The 19,899-nt window shown below is 40.8% G+C and overlaps 2 protein-coding genes across 6 annotated transcripts; one reads left to right on the top strand and one right to left on the bottom strand.

Annotated features, from left to right (window-relative positions):
• The first annotated feature begins 1,976 nt into the window (after positions 1-1,976).
• On the top strand, positions 1,977-12,597 carry LOC120796897 (lutropin-choriogonadotropic hormone receptor-like). Its single transcript, XM_040140063.1, is given in 13 exon segments — positions 1,977-2,049; positions 2,289-2,483; positions 2,756-2,827; positions 5,548-5,622; positions 5,868-5,942; positions 7,251-7,325; positions 7,596-7,673; positions 7,869-7,937; positions 8,391-8,465; positions 10,334-10,522; positions 10,697-10,750; positions 11,164-12,163; positions 12,166-12,597. Coding segments are annotated over 12 exon segments (2,022 nt in total). The 5' UTR covers positions 1,977-2,049; positions 2,289-2,313; the 3' UTR covers positions 12,256-12,597.
• A 1,035-nt stretch (positions 12,598-13,632) lies between these two features.
• gtf2a1l (general transcription factor IIA, 1-like) lies at positions 13,633-19,650 on the bottom strand. Of its 5 annotated transcripts, XM_040140068.1 has the most exons (10): positions 18,647-18,810; positions 18,479-18,545; positions 18,120-18,221; positions 17,904-18,027; positions 17,612-17,661; positions 16,500-16,590; positions 15,912-16,393; positions 14,622-14,861; positions 14,335-14,424; positions 13,634-14,233 (listed from the first exon to the last, which is right to left on the bottom strand). In XM_040140068.1, the coding sequence occupies exons 2-10, from the start codon at positions 18,479-18,481 to the stop codon at positions 14,126-14,128; spliced, it is 1,290 nt and encodes a 429-aa protein (XP_039996002.1). In that variant the 5' UTR covers positions 18,482-18,545; positions 18,647-18,810; the 3' UTR covers positions 13,634-14,125. The 5 variants fall into 5 exon arrangements, 4 of the variants coding, with proteins under 4 accessions (XP_039996000.1, XP_039996002.1, XP_039995999.1 ...); XM_040140066.1 differs by lacking the exons at positions 18,479-18,545; positions 18,647-18,810 and adding an exon at positions 19,343-19,650 and having other exon boundaries at positions 13,633-14,233; XM_040140065.1 differs by having other exon boundaries at positions 18,479-18,810.
• Between the last annotated feature and the right edge of the window lie 249 nt (positions 19,651-19,899).

Here is a 19,899-nt window from a genome sequence, read left to right on the forward strand (position 1 = left end):
GTGACCTTCTAGGTGTGATGCGATGCACAGCACGATGGTTAGCGTGAAAACATGAGCTGATTCACAGAGGTCCACTTGAATAAATTAGTCTCTCTTTCCCTGTCAGTGTGTTTTTTTTTTTCTTCTACAGGGTTAAACATACTGGAACTTGACACTGTGCTCAGCAGAGAGGCTGGCAGGGAATTCAAGAGTCTTGGTAAACAGTACTGGGCAGTAACCTCTCCAGAGAACTGAGCGTGTGTGTGTGTGTGTGTGTGTGTGTGTGTGTGTGTGTGTGTGTGTGTGTGTGTGTGTGTGTGTTACTCAGCAGCAGTCAAAGGAAGGTGTTGCTGCTCTGTTGACATGGGTCACAGTGGCAGGGTGGAGGAGCAGGATGAGAAAGCTGTATAAATGGGGTCAGGGTCACTGACAGCAGAGGAGAGTCAGCTAAGGATGTTGGTGACGTGAGCGTGAATGGGACCTCAGCTCCTTGTTGTGTTGTCTTTTGTGATGTAAAGTGTTGTAAAAGTGCATGTGCTTTCACAGCGAGGAGGCTGTGCTGTTGTTGTGCTGAGCCGTTTTTTTTTCTCCACTCTCTTTTTCCCAGGTTGACAAGCCACCCTGTGAAATGGGTTTACCAGTGGAACACCAAACAGGAGCATCCTGCCTGAGCTTCATCTTCATCCCTGGACATGGTTAAATGGGGCTTTGGCGCTTGTCGTTTACCGCAGAAAGACAGATTCACCGCTGCACTGAGAGGGGATTATTTCACCGTTAGCCAATAGATAGCAAACTAACTCAAGGTGGTCCAACCTGAAACATCCAACATTCAGTCGGTTTTTATGTCACACCTGGCTGTCCGCAGACTTGCTCTACACTGCGCAACTGTGTAAAATCATTCTTTAACATTGCCACATTTGCAGGCTGGGTTGCAATTTGTAACACTAACAAACTGCCTCATACCAACAAAGTACACTTTATTTTTGAATGTCAAACTTTCAGTGTTACTCCCGATGCAAATTAAAATTTAGATTTGTATGCATCAACATAATGACACATTTTGCTGCAGTGTATAGTAGGCCAGGCCACAATTTTTAATGGTTCACCATGAAGGCTTTTTTTTCCCCTTTAGCTGGTCTTTAACATGTATTTTTGAAAAAGGCACCGGTATTTCCTTTTAGGGCTATTTACACCCTCATTGGAAGTGGGAAAGACTTGTGTTTCACCCCATCTATCCACCCCGGTTTAACTAACCAATTTGCAAACTACTTTGCTCCATTTTGCAAATTTAAATACATATTTTTCACTGTCGGACACGTCCATTTGTTTCCATTAATTTCTAAATGATAAAGAACTCTATTAGCAGACCACTGTAACTTGCCTAAGTTGTGTAATCGATCACAGTCCACATCAAGTATGCATTAATTTTTGGCAACCTTACCTTATCGTTGAGGTAACACAGTGCAGCCTTTTTAATCTGCACTTAAACTAGATAGACTTTCAAACATTATAGAAATGGTAGGAAGTACACATTCTTAAATCTAAAAATGTACAGCAAAATTGGCAGTAAAAATCTAAAGTCTACATGATTTATAGTAAAGGAGCAAAAACTTGCAAACCCACTGTTACGGTCCTTTAACATTTTAAATGTTATTTGGGAATTAATTGTTATATCTGTGTTGGTGCTAAATTTTAATCTGAAACGATGGCGCTAATAAATACTACAATATTTAATCCTTCAAAGCTGTCAAACCAAAAAAAAAAAAAAGAAGAAGAAGTACCTCAGTACCGTCAGTACCTCCATTAGAAATGCAAAAATAGTTACTCTCCATCCTTGAAAAGTGATTTATTACAAAGGAAAAAAGAGTGACCGCATGACTTGGCCGCATCACTCTTAACACCAGACCTGTCATGATCCCCACCCACTAGACGTCACCCCTCTGCAGCTCAGCTGTCAGCGACAATTCCGCCCGTGTTTCACTTTGTCAGGCTTTCCGGACGGAGCGAGACCTCGCAATTACGGCAGCACCTGAAGGCAGCACCGGATCCTGAAACCCAGTGAGCTCGCAGGTGGAAAAAAAGACCATGACATTGTTGAGCCTTTTACCTTTGGCTTAGCATGTGAGGTTTCCCAGAGTAGTGTTTCTATCCTCAACTTAGAGGACATCGAGGGAGTTTTTTTTTCTTAGTTTATACATACATATATATACATAAATATATATATATATATATATATATATATATATATATATATATATATATATATATATATATTATATTATTTTTTTTTATATTTTATTATTCTGTAGCGTAGTGAGTGGCCCGGTGTCACGCATGGCTCCCTGGGCGGTCTGGCTCCTGATCTCGATCTCCGGGGTCCTGAATGTGCGCTCCTGCTGGGCTTATACCTGTCCGGCCATCTGCCGCTGCAGCGTTGACACTTTCCAGTGCAGCAGAGACACCCAGCTGGCCTCCCGGACCCGGACTACATCCGTGCATCGACTGTAAGCAAACCAGCTCTCTAGCTTTACTGTCTGTAGTGGTCTAGGATCTCCCTTTAGAGGGTCTGTGGCACTTGTCTGCCTACTGAACCCATCAGTGTCCTCCTGCTACTTCATGGACTTTTTTTTTTTTTTCCTCTGGCTTCTCACTGAGCTACTTTTGGTCATTTTTATTATATGATTTCTCATAGATGTCATTTTGAAGGATAAGCTTCTTTATCTGTAGTGCAAAAGTGTAAATGTGGAGTGAACATCTTCCTTTCTGATTGTTACAGAAGCCTCACTCATCTGTCCTTGAAAGAAGTCCCCACTCATGCCTTTAAGGAGCTGATCAACATAACAATAATGTAAGTCCCTTGTGCTTTCCTAAACATTTTTTGTTGGGGAAACAAATATTACGCAGGTGAATTACTGTCGCCTCAAAGCTGGGTTTAACTTAGTAGATGACTACTACTACTTCAGCCTTGATGAAACATAAAAGCAAAGGAGAAATGCTGACTGTTCAAACTTGAGGAAAGGGTTTTTAAAAATGATCAATTACACATATTAATTCATGAATGCAATTAAAGGTATGTTGTATGTTGCCAGTCTCAAAACATGACAGAATTTGGACATAAAACTTAACCACATATATGTTTGAGGACCAGAAATAAACCTACATAAAGATTTACAGCAATATTATCAGTAATAGTATCACATGCTCTAGGTGAACATACTGCAGACAAATCCATTGTAAGGAAACGTGATGTATAGGACAATAGGCGGAAAAAAATTCTCAATGAGTCCATTGCGAATGCACTTCCAAATACAAATTACAGGTACTTTCACTGTAGCGCCGTCTATTGGCCTGTGTGAGCAGAGCATTCACAATATCCATTTTGGATTAGAAAACAAAACTGCTAAGTCTCGAATCAGATGTATTGATATATATTGATACTGACATATTGGGGGCTCATTACAGCACCAGTAAGAAATGAAGTAGAGCAGAGAGTGTTTCTTTAGACCATGTACACACATCCGCCCGCCTCTCACACCTCACAACTGCAGCGTGGAAATGGCTACGTCCAGTAATATGGGTCACATTTTCAAGCATTACACAAAACCCTGAAGTAGCATATAGTATGATGTATGCAAATACTAAACTGTTAGAAGGCAGAAAAAGTTTGGGGTTTTTTTTTGCCATTGTTAGTGTTTTTGTGATTTTATGTCCTTTAAAAAGACTTAAATATTGTAGCTTCTTACGTTGAATTATTAAACACGTATCATCACTCCAGCAATCAGACACGGAAATAAAAATGAAGTAGGTACAGAATGTCTAATATTTTGATATTTGAGAAATATATATATATATGTGTGTGTGTGCTTTGTTTAGAATTACACACGAATACTGTTTTTTTCTTATAGCAGTACACTTCATTCTGTATTATCAGCCTTTGGGTACTTATCCCATTTAGTAATCAGAGAAAAAAGTTTATAAATGTAGATGTGACTGTTGCGCTAGTTATTCCATTAAGAATCAACAGAGGGGTGAAAGGTGAATTACCTGTATAAGAACACGATCTACTGAAAAGAAGAGCGCTGTTAAAAAAATATCCCACTGCTGTGAAACAGTGAAGGCCCAAGTACGTAAAAGCTAGATAGGCTTCAAAGTATGATTGTTTCATAACCAGCTGACTTGTAAGTCCCAGTAGTTGGACTTTTTCCACAGCACAAGAACACACACAGCACAGCAGTGTTTATCAGTAAACACTACAAACTGTCTAACGGTAGTGATGGCAGACCAGAAATATCAGCACCTAAATGTAATCAGCTGTTCCTTGGTTCAAATGCCTATCAGGCCAACAAATTTCATTTAAATCCGCTTACAACAGAAAGAGATATCTTGCTAAAGATATAACCCCTTTTCATCTAAATTGCTGATTAATTAGGTCTCAGCTTTATCATGTTTACAGCTACTAAATACTCAGTCCTAAAGCCATATCATTATCCGGAATGTGTTTCACCATTTAATTAATATATCTCTAACAGTTTGATGAACAGACATGAAATGTTTGTTGGCCCGTGGTGAAATCATTTTCACACCGAGCCCAGCATGTTTGACTTTGCTCTGCTCCGCAGGGGCGAGTCTTATGAGTCCCAGATCCTCCCAGTATTTAGATGTGATATAGTTTCATTTTGTTCATAAGTAGTTTTAGCTGATAAAATACGTTCAAGTTTAAACGAAGTTATACATCCTTCATCTTTTTTTAGCCCAGAGCAAGTCAGCCATCAAAAGGTATGTCAAGGTAGACTGACACGAGCAGCTCAGTGCGGTTTGTCTTCGATGACGCAAGCAGGAAATCGCAGCGTGATGATCATGTGAAAAAGCTTTTCATGAGCTGCAAGTGGTAATTATGACACTATGCGCAATGCAATCAGAGGAGGGGATAAAAGAAAAAAAATATAAGCGCTACAGATGGAGTCATTTAATTGTTTCTTAGTTTGAAATGGAAGCAGAATGACATTAACCGTAAGAAAAGTGTGGGCTGATTACAGAAGAGTGGGAGTCTGAAACGATGATTACAAAAAGAAGATGGAGAGCGGCCCGGAAAAGGAAAGTCAGCCTTCAGAAAACAAAGTGTTCAAGGGCAAATCAAGAAGTCTTGTTGACTTTTGTTTGTCTCTGAGCGTCTTTGTTTAGTCCTCCTTTTTAAACATCTTCACTTAGTCTTCTTGGCCCAGATGCATCCGTGATGTATGTTTGGAGCTTCTCCAACATGAAGTGAAGCGTGTGTGTGTGTGTGTGTGTGTGTGTGTGTGTAGTGCCCTAGGAGTACGAACTGTTGGTGGTGGTATTTTAATATTTCCCTCACCGTTTGTATCCCTGTATTAATCATTTCTGTCCCATTTCTCAAAGAAAGTAAAAAGCAAGTGCGGAAATAAATCCATAACAAGCACTTGTGTCGCTCGTAGCATTTGTAATAACATTCCATATTCGCTGGCTGGATCTGAGACATTTCAAGAGTAATTTGTTTACAGTTTCTTGTTAATCTGTGGACTGATGTGGAGCCATTTCTTTTTGTCACAGTGAGATTTCCCGGAGTGACTGCATCACACAGATACAGAGACATGCCTTCCTCTCCCTCCACAGCCTGGCGCAAATGTAAGCAACACTTACCCCCCACCACACATCACATTCAGACGCGATGAAAGCAATTATGCATTTGAGCTGCTGCTATGTGTTTTGCATTTCATTCAAGCTTCGCAGGATTAATCTCCCAATTACAAATGCTTGACTTTCAGAGCGGTTAATGAAAGCATGGGTTTTCCTGTGTTTGTTTGTTGCCAGCAACTGACAGACAGCAATATTGTAATTACTGATATTTTCCCTGATTTTTCTTCCTGTAGTTCGGTGCAGAATATCAACAGTCTGAGGGTTATTGAAAAAGGGGCCTTCACTGACCTGCCCAAACTGGAATATTTGTAAGTCGTTCTGTTTCACGTCATTGTTGCTATTCACCTGCTTAAACCCCACTGACCAGCCGGTGGGTCAGTCATTACAGTCTCATTCTCTGAGCATTGTTCACTCTGTAACATGCAAAAATGAGACTGAGATAGGGAACATGCTAAACATTACACCTGGTAAACATCTCCATGTTAGCTTGCTGACGCTAGTTGTCTACGTGCAGCCTCACATTGCTGCCACCATGACAGTAGACTCTTAGTCTTGTTATTTTTCTATTGTTTGTGGGGTTTTTTTCCCCCCCCATTCTGTTTGTGTTTTCCTGTTGAGTTTTGAGTATTTATACATTTAGGGACCAACACTGCAAACTAGCTTAGGCTAAAAATGCTGTGGTTACGTGTATGTGGCACTGGTCCATGCCATGTGCCTATGGAGATAAACTTCAAATAAATAGAAATGAAGATTTGGAACAAGGCCATACAGAATATGTATGACACTGTCAGACAGTGTTCAAGAAGATAGAAGAAGAAGATATGGTGAAACCGGAGAACTAAAAGGGGCTAAACTGGATGTTAAGGGCTTTTATCATCAGGGGTGTCTTGAGTTAGGTGGGACACTTCAACTTGATAGAAAACCCGCCATATAACAGGGGGCATGGAGTTTGAAACATAAGGTCATTCAACAGGCAGCAGGAAGCTCAAATAAAAATTCTGTTTAGATGCATTATGGGAATTGTAAGAGCCAGCATTTTGAAGCTGACCCATAGGAGGAACTAAATTTTAGGATGTCTCAACCTCTTTTGTATGAATTTTGACTCTTTTTTTTTTTTTTTTTTTTTAAATAGGTCTTTCAAATCCCCCAACTTTATGGAAGGGCTTTTTTCCAACCTGTAGCTGTACTAATCACTTGACTGTATGGACTATTATTAGTCATATTATTAGTTATTCCTACTTTGCAGTCATTTTATTGTGGCAACTTCCTGTTGTCACCTACAAAACACTGTTAGTCTTGTGTCTTGACCAATTTGTTAACTAGAATTTGAGGCTGCAGATCTTCTCTTATGAACTCTATATTCTACGCAAAAAAAGTCAATCTGGAGACACTTATTTTTATTCATTTTATTCGTTTTATTCATTTAATTTATTGCTGCAAATTAAACGTGAAGATATTGAAAGGGTACAAGCAGACAATGACATGATGGGAGAAACCATATTTAACCCGGAATTGTTTCGAGAACTGGCTCTTGAAATTCCCTTACCAGCTAAGACACTTCGAGGATTTGTGCTTAAATTTTTACAATCATCTGTCTCCGCCGCTTGTCTTGACAGGAGCATCTCTAACACAGGAATGATACACTTCCCAGACTTCACATCTATCACTTCCTTGGTGCCAAATCTTATCCTGTGAGTAATCCCAATTAAAAATTGTGTGTTTCTAAACTCAATTAGTGTCCTTCTGCATGTTGCAAAGCTGCATGTTTGCGTTCTAATTCTGAGCCCAGTTTTACTTTTGTCTATCAATTTCACAATGCCACCAACCCTGCTGCAAATCCCCCAACTGGGTCAGAGTTCACCGCAGTGCTCTTTTTTTTTTGTGTATGAACGTCCACAATTTTGTCTAACTGATAATTTAGCCAAACTGTAAACAGTGAATGTAACCTCTTCCTTGTGCAGGGAAGTAGCAGACAACATGAGGATCGAGTGCATTCCTGCCAATTCTTTCCAGGGTATCACAGAGGAATATGTTGATATGTGAGTACAGGAGCCAATTTTTTTTGGTTACAGCATTATCAGAGCTAGGAGCAACAATTTGTCACCATTTGTTAAGAATGTTTTGTTTTTTGATGTGTCTTAATATGCTTTTGTAATTGAATGTTCAGTTCTCTGACCTTGGCGATAGTTTGCTGGGAAACCCACCTAAAATTTATAACATTGTGTCCTTGGCAGGAACCTGGTTAGAAACGGCTTCAGGGAAATAAAATCTCATGCATTCAATGGAACCAAGCTCAACACACTGTAAGCATTTTGATTATCAAGATTTTTCCCTCATACAGTACTAACCGAACAACAACAACAAAACAGGTTGATACAGCATGTTGCTGTTAAGTATGTTGTTCAGGTTTAAGGGCTTTTCTTTTTCTAATCATGAAAAAACTGAGTGTACCAGTAAACAAACGTTATATAAGACTAAACAAAGATTGGATGCCCCGTTGTTTTCTTGCTCTGCCCCGTACTGCTGAATGTTGATGGGGACGCGATATGTGCAGACACCCTGCAGTCTAAAAATAATGCTCATCTTCCTCAGTGTCAAATTGAGAAAACAAAAAAGCAGATGAAAACTGGTTTTGGGCACTGTTGGCCATTAACGTGTCATTTTAAATTTTCTTTAACATTGCATGTTAACTGCAAAACTACAGTTAGGAATGGAGGTCACTTGTGTTACAGTTGGTTTTTTTATGTCTTTTCTAGAATATTGAGAGACAACAGGTATCTCAGTTACATTGAAGACGACGCTTTTGAAGGAGCCACAGGTCCGAGTTCTCTGTAAGTGGCAGTAATTCAATTTAATAAAACCAATAAAACAAAAGAAAATGACAATTTTCCAGGAGTCAGCTTAAAAATCAATGGTGGAAAAAGTATTCACATCCTTTATTTAAAGCTTCAATAATCAATATTTTCATATAAAAAGTGGATCACATGACTATGTGTACTGCATGTGAAAGGGATTCTTCGTAGTGACAAACCCACAGTGAATTATGGCTCGAATCTCAAGTTCCCCTCAGTTCTATGGAGCTTTAAAGCGTCTTTCAGCTGATTGTTTTGGTTTGGCGGCCCACAATTTCACTGTTTTGGTTCAATCCCACTGTTTTCAACAGTGTCGCCTGGCTGCAGCAGACAATTGTTTGGAGCAAAAAAGCTCCAAACAACGACAACTAGCTAATGAACATAGTGGAGCACTCAGCGGCTAAAGAGCCAGATATTTTTCTCAGAATTTGGTGGAGAGAAAGTCAGAACTAAAAGTAGAATGAAACAAATGGACTTACGTTCACCAGATGGCCAGAGACATGACTACAACTGAATGCTAACGTTGCAACGTATCTGTTGGAGTGTGTGAAAAAGGGAACTGCTTGCTAACATGTTAGCCATATCAACTTAAAAGGCGATGGTATGACAATGTTGTGTTTAAATTTGTTGCTGCTACCCCCAATTGGCCAAAAAGTCAATTATCGCAGGTTTAAGTAAAAGTAGCAATTTTGCATTTCACTTGAAATACATTTTTAGTGTATAATAAGTGTGGAATGGTTAATTACATGTCACGTAAAAGTTGTGCATTCAAAATGTTAAAAACAAAAAGTATTTCGAGTATCATAAGTTAAAAGTGCTTAACGACTTAAGTGGCCCCTTTCAGAATGTCGTATTATTTTTCAAATTTTTAAAATTGTTAGCCATTTTTTGCCCCTTAAGATAATGCACAGTAGAGAAATGACAGGAAATTAAGGTTCATGTGTAATGTGTTGATGTGTTATACGTAATTTTACGATTGTGGCAAAACTATATATTACAGAAACAATCTTACATTTTGTATCTTTTGTTGTTTAAGTCAACAGCATTGTGGCAATCGTATTTGAACTGGGTCAGTAAAGCAAGATTAATATTTATAACAATGTTTATCATGTTATTGTATAAACATTAGGGCAGTGACAGCCTGTCTGTATAAACAACCAACAAGGAGGCCAGGACTGCTGAATACTGATTAGTGAGCAAACAGCCAAGTCTGAGAAGCATACATTTCACAAGGTCCCTGATTGCAAGCACATGAAATTTAATCTTATCTTGGTTTTGAATTAGTGTTTGTGGTATTCACTGACATGCAGGAAATGCCAAAGGTCTTCCTTTTGCTTGTGTGGGGTCCAGTGTGCTACTTCTGGGTAATGTCAGGTTACAAGTATCCAATCAAATGAAGGAGAAAAGTAGATCCTGAATATTATTTTGCTTTGAATATAATGAATTTAGTCCTTTGTAAATGTCATTGTATTTACGATCTCCATTCTGTGCTGAAGCATTTTTTGGTGAATATGCAGCTCATCAGAAAAACAGCAAGATTTCGGGGTTGGCTGCCGCAGTCACTAGAACTAAATGAACACCCGTGGGAGATTCAGCAGATTTGACTGAAACAGCATTTCTTACCACCAACATGAAAACACCAAATTATGGCTCCTCTCATGGGAAAGCCTGGCTTTTTATCCCGACATTAGAGTTTAAATTACACGTGAAATCCAAAACAAGATAGACCAATGCTGTTCTAGTGGCTTGTGGTAGTCCAGTGCCTCATAAAAGCACTATTTTATTGGAAGTTACTTTACTAACCTTCACTGAAATGTATGTTTACGTCCTCTGCGTGTGTGATTCAGGGATGTTTCCTCCACAGCTCTGAGTTCCCTCCCGCCTAAAGGGTTGGGGCAGGTGAGGTTTCTAAAAGCTGGCTCAGCCTATGCGCTGAAGAGCCTCCCTCCATTGGAAAGCCTGGCTGAACTGCTGGAGGCTGAGCTCACGTACCCCAGCCACTGCTGTGCCTTCCACTCGTGGCGTCGGAAACAAAGGTAACTGACAGCCGCTCCCAGAGATGTAACAAATCCATTCACATCAACATAAAGAACAAAAGCTCCACCCAATGAATACAGATCATCAGTGTTTTGGTAATTAGCAGTTGAGTTTATCGACATTTTACGTGGTCTAACCTTTTCCTTTCTTTCTTTCTTTTTTTTTATTTAAAGGGAAACTGCCTTAAAGAACTTCACAAAATTTTGTGATCTCAGCCAGACAGAAATGTAAGTTACTCGACTGCCCACTCAGGGACAAAAATTATTGGGGTGGGGTGGGGGGATGAATTTTATAGTTAACTTTTTTAAAAAGTAAGACCTGCCCCAACCTTATTAATATTTCCTCTGCACCTTGCCCTTAACACTGTCAAATCGATGCCGCTCATTTTGCCAATTTAGCAATTGGCACCATCATGGAAAACATAACAAAATGATGCACCCTCTTTATTTTTGAACCAAGAGCTGTCACTGTCCCTTCATATGACACATTAAAACTTTATTGTAGTTAAAAATGAACTTTAATCAGTAAGAACACTCACCTCTATTCTGTTTCTCAAACATACATACATTGATCCATACATTTTCCTTGATCATTTGCTCTGGGATTTTTATGTTAATCTTAACATCTGTGTATTTCTCAGAGAGCCAACTGCAGACGGCGCGAATCTTATTGATGACATCAACTTTCAGTATCCAGACTTGGAATTTGATTGTCTTAACAACCCCTTCGTCAAGTGCACCCCAAAGCCAGATGCTTTTAACCCTTGTGAGGACCTGCTGGGCTTTCCCTTCCTGCGCTTTCTCACCTGGATAATCACAGTTTTCGCTGTGACCGGTAACCTGGCTGTTCTGTTTATTCTGCTAATTAGCCACCATAAGCTAACCATCTCCAGATTACTCATGTGTAACCTGGCTTTCGCTGACCTGTGCATGGGGCTCTACCTGATGCTCATTGCCTTCATGGACCACTATTCCTGTCACAAGTACTACAACCACGCCACGGACTGGCAGACAGGGCCTGGGTGTGGCATAGCAGGGTTTTTGACAGTGTTTGCCAGCGAGCTATCAGTATATACACTGACCGTGATCAGCCTTGAACGCTGGCACACCATCACCAATGCCATGCATGTCAACAAGAGGCTGCGGATGCACCATGTGACAGCCATGATGGGAGCAGGCTGGGGCTTCTCTCTGCTGGTTGCCCTGCTCCCTCTTGTGGGAGTCAGCAGTTACAGCAGAGTGAGCATCTGTCTGCCCATGGACATCGACACACTGGGCTCTCAGGTTTATGTGGTTGCTGTGCTCATTCTCAATGTTGTGGCTTTCATTGTGGTCTGTTACTGTTACATATGCATATATCTGAGCGTTCGCAACCCAGAGCACTCTACTCGTCATGGAGACACCAAGATTGCCAAACGTATGGCTGTGCTCATTTTCACTGACTTTATGTGTATGGCACCAATCTCCTTCTTCGCCATCTCTGCAGCCCTGCGTATGCCCCTCATAACTGTCTCTCACTCAAAGATCCTGCTCATCCTTTTTTATCCCATCAACTCCCTCTGCAACCCTTTCTTGTACACCATCTTCACACGGGCATTCAGGAAGGACGTGCGCCTGCTGCTGAGTCGCTGCGGCTGCTGCAGCACCGGTGGCGACTTGTACAGGTCACAGACTCTGGCTTCACACCTCACCTGCACCCAAAAAATGTCCACCAGAAAACCTCACTCACTTAGCATCTATGCCTATCACATTAAAATGAAGGGGTGCTTTCTAAACAAGGGAACCACATGACCATCAACATAGAGAAGGAATGGGAACCTAAAAGGCAGCATTTGCTGTCTTGCTTAAAATGTAGCATTTCTTCAAAATTTAGGTCAGGGTAAAGAGATTGTAATTCTTGTACGTGGCAGGCGTCAGATCAGATTTGATCTAAGTTAGTTTACAAAGTGAGAATTTCATCAGTCAGCACCAAGAGACCTCAAATGGAAGGGAACAGATGCCGCAGCCTCCATTTCTGAACAGTTAATTTGGTACAAAGCAGCAGTTTGACGGAGCAGGAATGGGGACCAAAAAAACCCCAAAAAAAACAAAAACAGGCTAGTTTTTTGCAAAGCTATCCTAAAGCATACAATTGAAGGACATTTTATTAAGATCAAGCTATATACAACAGCATTTAAGTAAGATGTCGTAACATGAGGAGAAATTTTGTTTTATTAAAGATCAATAAGTGGATATTTTTTATTATTCTGTCCTTATAAAGGTTGAGATTTTAAGTTTGAATACAATGAAGTAAATGTGATCAAATGTAAGTCTTTGTTTCAGCTCATCAGAGATGAGTTTTAGTGCCATCTATGGGATTCTTTTACTCAGGAGACCTGGGGCTTGGTTTTTTGAGAAATATTATTGAAGTTAAAAATGTCCTGGATTTTCACAATAAGACATTTAATTAAAATTAAAGCGTGTTTAACTACTTATGCTAACCTGTTTTTTCCCCATGTAGAAACAGTTGTGAAGACTTACATCCCATAATATCCAGTATAAAGATTCATTTGCCAAACCTCCAATTCTATACCTACTTTTAGAGAAAAAAAAACACACACACACGTTGGTAGTTCCACTAATTCTCCCTCTGTGGTCGGGAGTTTTCATAATAAGTTTTCATAATATATTATGTAACATTTGACTGAGCTGCACTATTAAAGAATTACGAAGCTGTGGTTCCCAACCCCATTGGCTTGGGATCACTTGGCCTGTCAAAGCAACGAAATGTCCACTTGTGAACTTCACATACTGATAGCAAAAATATTTTCCAAGGATTTGTCACTGAGATTTTATATTTTGTAAGTTGCTGCTGGAGCTGTCACACCACCATCCATATTCATTTCAAGCTGTGAGTCACTCTTTTAGTGTCAAAACCACAGTCAAACATTAAAATTAATGTTAGTTTGCTTGCTGCCATTTATAAATTAATTTTGTCATTTTCCAGTGAATTTCTATATAGTGGGCAACAGGGACCTATTTGAGTTCAATAGTGAAAAGGAAAACAAACCTAATTTTAAAGACTAATATGACAAAGAGGCAACACTGGCTATGTGCTGGGTTGCACAGAAAGAAGAGAGTTCATGGACTGTAGCACAGCAGTGCAGTTCAGTGTATTTGATGAGTGATAAGACGGCAAAACATCACAATGTTACAAAACCAAACAGCAGTAGGTACCTTCAAAGCAACGGGGTCATGACAGAGGAAAACCAGCTCCTGGTCAAATAATGTTTTGCTCCTCTAATAAACAAAGCTATTTTCTACAAAATATTAGACAACTTAAAGTCATGCTGTTTGCCTTAGTAAACTGGATTCACAGGCAACGCTGGAAGTACTCAGTTGTAACAGCGTAAAGGACTTGCAGGATTGCTCTGATAATTGCATAATTAAAACAAAAAACAAAAGTATCAGAAATTTTCTCAGAGTATTGCTTTAACCTCTTGCTCTATGAGCCAAATTACACAGGCAAGAGGTCTAAATTCACTAATGGTTTTTCCCTTGTACATCATTGTTTCCCCTCTCTTCAACACGATTATCTGATCTGTTCAGGAGAACTCATGCTCATTACCACTCAGCTTCCCCAACAGCTTTAGAGAACACGTAGTCCCTGCCTGCGTAACACATCACTCCATCTTTCAAATGAAACTTCCAGCGGTTCTTACTGCGGTGTATCTGCAACAGAAAGAACATTTTACAATACTAACAGGAAGTATTCAGCACTAGGCTTTGTTGAGAGGTAAATAATGGCCAGTACAGAGCTGAAATGTTCTTACTTTGTCGTACTGGCAAACTATTACGTTGTCGGTGTCAAAGAGATCTGGGATGTCCTGCTCAATCACATCATCACCTGAATTCAAAGGATCCTTATCAACAGAGAGTGAGTTGTGGGAAACAAACTGTTAAGACGTGTAATCAAAGAAATGTTGTTGGGGGGGAAAAAAAAAAAAAAAATGTGAGCTGCCTGCAAAACATGACTGGTAAATGCCATTTCTAAGGACAGAGGTTTCCATGCAGAGCTGTTTTAGTATTAAAAAAAAAATTCAACATCACCCTCTCTCACCTCTTCCTCTGCATTATTGAGTTCATCTGCTCCCTCAATGTCGCTGCTGGAGGAGAGACTGTTGCCGTCACTGCTTCCATCTCCTTCCTGCAGGACCTTTATGGCCTCTGCGTTGATTATACCCAGAAAGTCGTTCTCTTCCAGCGGATCTCCATCTTCCTCCTCGATGTCAGAGTTGTCTGCAGGACCATCCAGCTGAACGATGTCTGACAGTTCACTGTAGCTGTAGTCCAGGTCCAGCTTAGCAGGAATTGCAAGAAGAAGTGTAAGTTATGCCATGATAATATACAGAAATTTGAAGTTGGAGCGGGACTAACTGCTTTGGTAAAACTAGTGTTCCCCGAATAATTATTTGAAGTTGACAGCACATCAGTCTGTTTGGCTGTTAAAGTACAGCACTTGGCATTTGAGATTTGAATGCTATTCATGTTGAGGACTTCGTAATCAAAAAACTTTAATGTGAGAAAGGTTTGATTACATTAATGCTAATTTTATCGCAAATGGAAAAAATTATTTCAGATAAATTAAAGGGGGGCACTCCAACAATTTAGTACTGAACTTCTCTAAAGTTGGGGGATGTGTGAAAAGGGTATGGTCAAAAACCGACTCCAAAAATACTGGATCCTACACCTGCCACAATTGGAACTGAATGTCTTTCATTACAACCTCTCTATTTGGTAAACACCCATGTCTTTTAAACGCCACACCTACATTTAGTAACACTGGCTGAGCGCCCCTTTAACGGAAAGTTTGGGAAATACACTTATTTGTTTTCTTGCCAAGAGTAAGATGAAAAGATCAATACCAGTTTATACCAGTCTAGTAGATGTAAAGCTACAGCCAATTTAGCTGGCTTTGCTTATCTTAGCATAAGCTACTGTAATTAGACTTAGGCATTTATACGGATTATACAAACCAACATGTCTATTAGTCTTTAGAGGTGCTAGGAGGCTGATTTTTTTCAACATTGGACAGAGCCAGGCTAGCCATTTCCCCGTTCCCAGTCTTTATGCTAAGCTAAGCTACCCAGCTGCTGACTCCAGCTCTTAATTTAATATAGAGAGATGAGAGTTGTGTTTATGTTCTCATCTAATTCTCAGCTAGAAAGGGAATGAGTGTATTTCCCAAAATGAGCAATTACCCATCTAAGAGTACACATCTGTACCTCAACACCTGGCACTTTCTTATTTCTGTTTCTGGTATTTGCTTCCAAAGGGAATATTCTTATCAAATTAGCCGGAGAACAGCCTCAGACTGGACTTCAGTCTTTGCAGGCGCTAGATTCCTCACCCTTCCTGCTTTCTCTCTCTCCTCCTCAATCACTTCTTTCAGGATGTCATCAATGTCCCTGGTCTTTAACTGTGCCGTCTGTGTCAAAGCCTCCTCTGTGCTGAGCTGGAAGTCTAATAACTGACTGCAGGGTGAGGCGGTCATACTGAAGTTCACAAGTTCAGGTTCTGGACTCGGCTCATTTTCTCCCAGTGTGACCTCACACTGTGGAGAGTGGACCCTCTGAAGCTGCGAGGTGTCAGCAGCAGGAACTTGTTGGTGCTGGGGGAGGCTGCTCTCCTGACTGGGGGGTAAATTGGTCTTTGGCTGTGGCAGCTGTGCGGCAGAAGTAGCGGGAACATCCTCCTGAGGGCGAATTGCATTTGGTGGGACTGCAGCTGACTGGGGTGGGGCAGGAGCTTTCTGTGGGGGGTGGGATACAGGTTGCTGACCTGCTGGGGCCTGAGTAACCACAACAGGAACATTGACCTTGTAAAGTTGACCTAAGTGAGAGGAAAGAGAAGAGTGAAATGTTATTTCTACCAGTTAGTCCAAGTTAAAAAAACAAAAACACAAATGTAAGCCATAGCAGGTAAAGTCACCGCGTACCGGAGGCTGTTTGAAGAGTGACTCCTGCTGGTATCTGCACCGGGTAAGCTAACCCAGCAGGGAGAGAAAAAGTAGCAAGTGTCTCCGAGTTCTGCAATTAAACATTACATGTAAAGGAGTTAAATATTAAACTACGACAACCATCTAGCTGAATTCATGTGGTTTGAATTCCCCTCTCTAAAATCTCCAGGTCATTTAATGTGGTGAAATTTCAAAAACGTGAATTTAAGAAATTTTAGGTTTTAGGGGGATCTACTGGCAGAAATGGAACATAATGTTCATGATTATGTTTTCATTAGTGTATAATCACCCTACATATCTACATAGGAAGTGGGTCCTCTTCCGCGGAGCCTGTGACGTTGTAGCACGATGTTTCTACAGTAGCCCAGAACTGGCTATAGAGAGGGCCTTTGGCGTTTTTATGTTACCTGAAAGCCACCATAGGTTCTCCTACATGTTTGGTAAAGGGAGGGGTATTCAGTTGGTTGCTATCTGCAACCTCCCCGCTGGATACCACGAAATCCTACACACTGGTCCTTTAAACAGCTGGGCTACCGAGCATAAAATCAAACCTGAATGTAATGGATCAGACAGGTCAGTCATATGATCCAGGTGTGTAATCAAGTTTTTAAAAAAAAAAAAAAAAAAGGGAAAGGGAGAAGTATCCTTGGTAGGATTTCCTCCTTAAGTTTGGTGTCTGAAGTGTACAAATTCATTCATTCGCTTGATTTTTTTATTATTATTTTACTTTGCTTTTTACATAATAATTTGACTAAATCGGATTTTGTGAAGTTTAAAAAAAAAAAAAATGACAATCAAGTTTTTGAAATTGCACACCTTGAAATAACTTGGACTTTTCATAAAATGGGAGTCAAGGCCACATAAATTGAAACAGAGGGTTTGCAAATTAAAATATTTCAATGCTATTAATTCAGCTGTGATTATATTTCACCATTGTGCATTCGGTAGTGATAAAATTTACCAAGAAAGAAATTCAGGTGCTTATAAGATTCAAATAATTCCAGCTCTTATTTGCTTCCATGTGTGCCTCTCATGTAAAGAGCCATATGAAGTCAGGGAGGTGATGTACTGTAAATCTTGATGACACCTGCCTTGACTGGGAAGCTGTGGATATTCTGACTTGCAGGGATCAAAGCGGAGGCTGAGAGTAGAAACCAGAGCAGAGCAGGTTAAGTGCAACTTCACACCAGAAATGTCGGAATCCTAAAGGTAATCTGCTGTAACTTTGCATACACTGGTATTTTATTAAACATTTAAATTAAATAAGCTACTTTGAAAGACTCTTAGTTTTGACCATCTGTATTATTTTCCTTCAGATAAGTTAAAATGTTACTGAAGATGTTTTGTTGGTAAACAGTTAAGTTTGTAGCAGCACCATGTTACCTGCGAGTTCTTGATCAGTCTGACTGTAGTTGGCGGGGAGCTGGAGGACAAAGTTGGATGAGTTGACATTGTTTTTCCTGAAGTCTTCCATTGCTTTAGACTGCATCATCTTTGACTCCCAAAGCTGCACAGCAGATGACACAGCAGCATGTCTTCCTGGTACGGTGCATAGTTCCTCAATGTACATAAAGCAGGGTTATGTAAAGTATAACTCACATGTCTTAAATCGTCCAGGACGCGGTCTTCAAGCCCCTCATCCAAGAAGAGCTCCCTCATACTCTCAATCACATCATCAATTATGGACAAGTAGAGTTTGGCCTACAGTTGGTTACAAAAACTTGAAGTCAGAAGCTGGTGAGCTGCTTGTGAGGATGAAGTGATGAATCACAATCAGTCTGTGTATATTATATATTATATATATATTTATATATTATACAAGCAATGTACCAAATTCCATTCAAACATCTGCCTTTTCTACGTTGATGACTGTTATAAAAAGCAGACTCATATGCCTAAATGTAACCGAGGACATTTTCTAAACATATCACAGACACTCTTCATTTCGGTTTACATACCATACGTCTGTAGCCTGTAGTAGTACTTTTTATTTTCGAAAAGATATTTCGGATAATACTCCCCACTCTACATTTCAGTCGATTAAAATACGAAAAAAGTATCCTGGTTAAAATCTTAAATGACATAAAACATTTCTGGGCAGACTTCTGAAAAAGCCAAACACTCACTGATCCTACTGTCAACAGGTGCCATGTGTGACATAACTGATAAGATTGTTGGTTGCCAACATGATGAATTAAAAGAAATAGCTTGAGGTTCACAATAATTAGCTTATATTTGAATAGAAGGGAGCACAGTTGTTTGGCTACCCCGCCTTTGTACAGGCCCACACACACACACACACACACACACACACACACACACACACACACGCACACAACAGTTCTGCTACCAGTTAGCCTGTAGCAAAACTGGCTAAAACGCAGCGCTGCTTACCACCGGGCCAGTGTTGCACAGCATGATTCAGGGCAAAGTTAGCCGCGGACCAGTGACAACGGACTTCCACCAAATTGGAAACATAACACGGACAGTTAACGGTGGTAGGCTCGGGTTGTTTTGCCCGGCAGCAAGTTGATGGAGAGCGCTCACTCAGGTGACGGTGATCAGGCTCCGCGGAGAGGTGTGGTTGGAGCTGGGGCATTCACTTGTCTGGGTGAAGGGTCTCAAAAAAGTGGTGATGATGCTGGCGCAAACCTGGTGGACACCCCCGCGGGCCGCCTCACATTCGCCCCGCAGCTGGGGCCTGAAATACTTCATTATAGCGACAGTAAAACCCTACACGGACAAAAAAAACACCACGCAGACACCCTAATGCTGAATATAGTTTCAGTCCCTTAGGAGTGGCTTAGTTGTCAGTGGCTCACCTCAGACATGTCATTTTTAGAGAGTACTGTGGTCATCCAAGTCCCTCAAAAATTCCTGTCCGACAGAAGCTTTCCATCTCTCACTCTCCGGCTACTTATACAGTAAGGCTCTAGGAAGGCTATGGACTGTTGCGCATTTTTCCACAGTGCTGGGAGCTCAGCACGGCGTCTGAAACACTTTTTCTCTGAACTTGGCTTCCAGTGGGGTCATAGCAACGGCAGGAGCCGTGACCCCCGACCTCCTCCGGGCACCTGGCTGGCAACGCCGGCACCCTCTCGACGCCGCGGGTCGACTCCCTTCCGGCGAAGGTGTGCGAGCGCTGCGGCCGGGAAAAAGCAGCACACGGAGGCTCCCCCCTTGAGCTACGAGAAGGGGGCCCGCCGTTTAGAATATTTCATGCCATGGAAGGAACCACGGTCACTCTCCGACGATCAACCGGCATCGAAAAGTGGAACAATCTAAAACCTGTCGTAGTTAACCATACAACAGCCGGCAGAGAGACACAGTTAAACACGGAAGAATTAGTCCTCCATCACTCGGTAATGTTTTGCTAGAC

This window comes from Xiphias gladius, chromosome 11 (genome assembly GCF_016859285.1).
Source record: "Xiphias gladius isolate SHS-SW01 ecotype Sanya breed wild chromosome 11, ASM1685928v1, whole genome shotgun sequence".
NCBI classification, from domain to species: Eukaryota; Metazoa; Chordata; class Actinopteri; order Istiophoriformes; family Xiphiidae; genus Xiphias; species Xiphias gladius.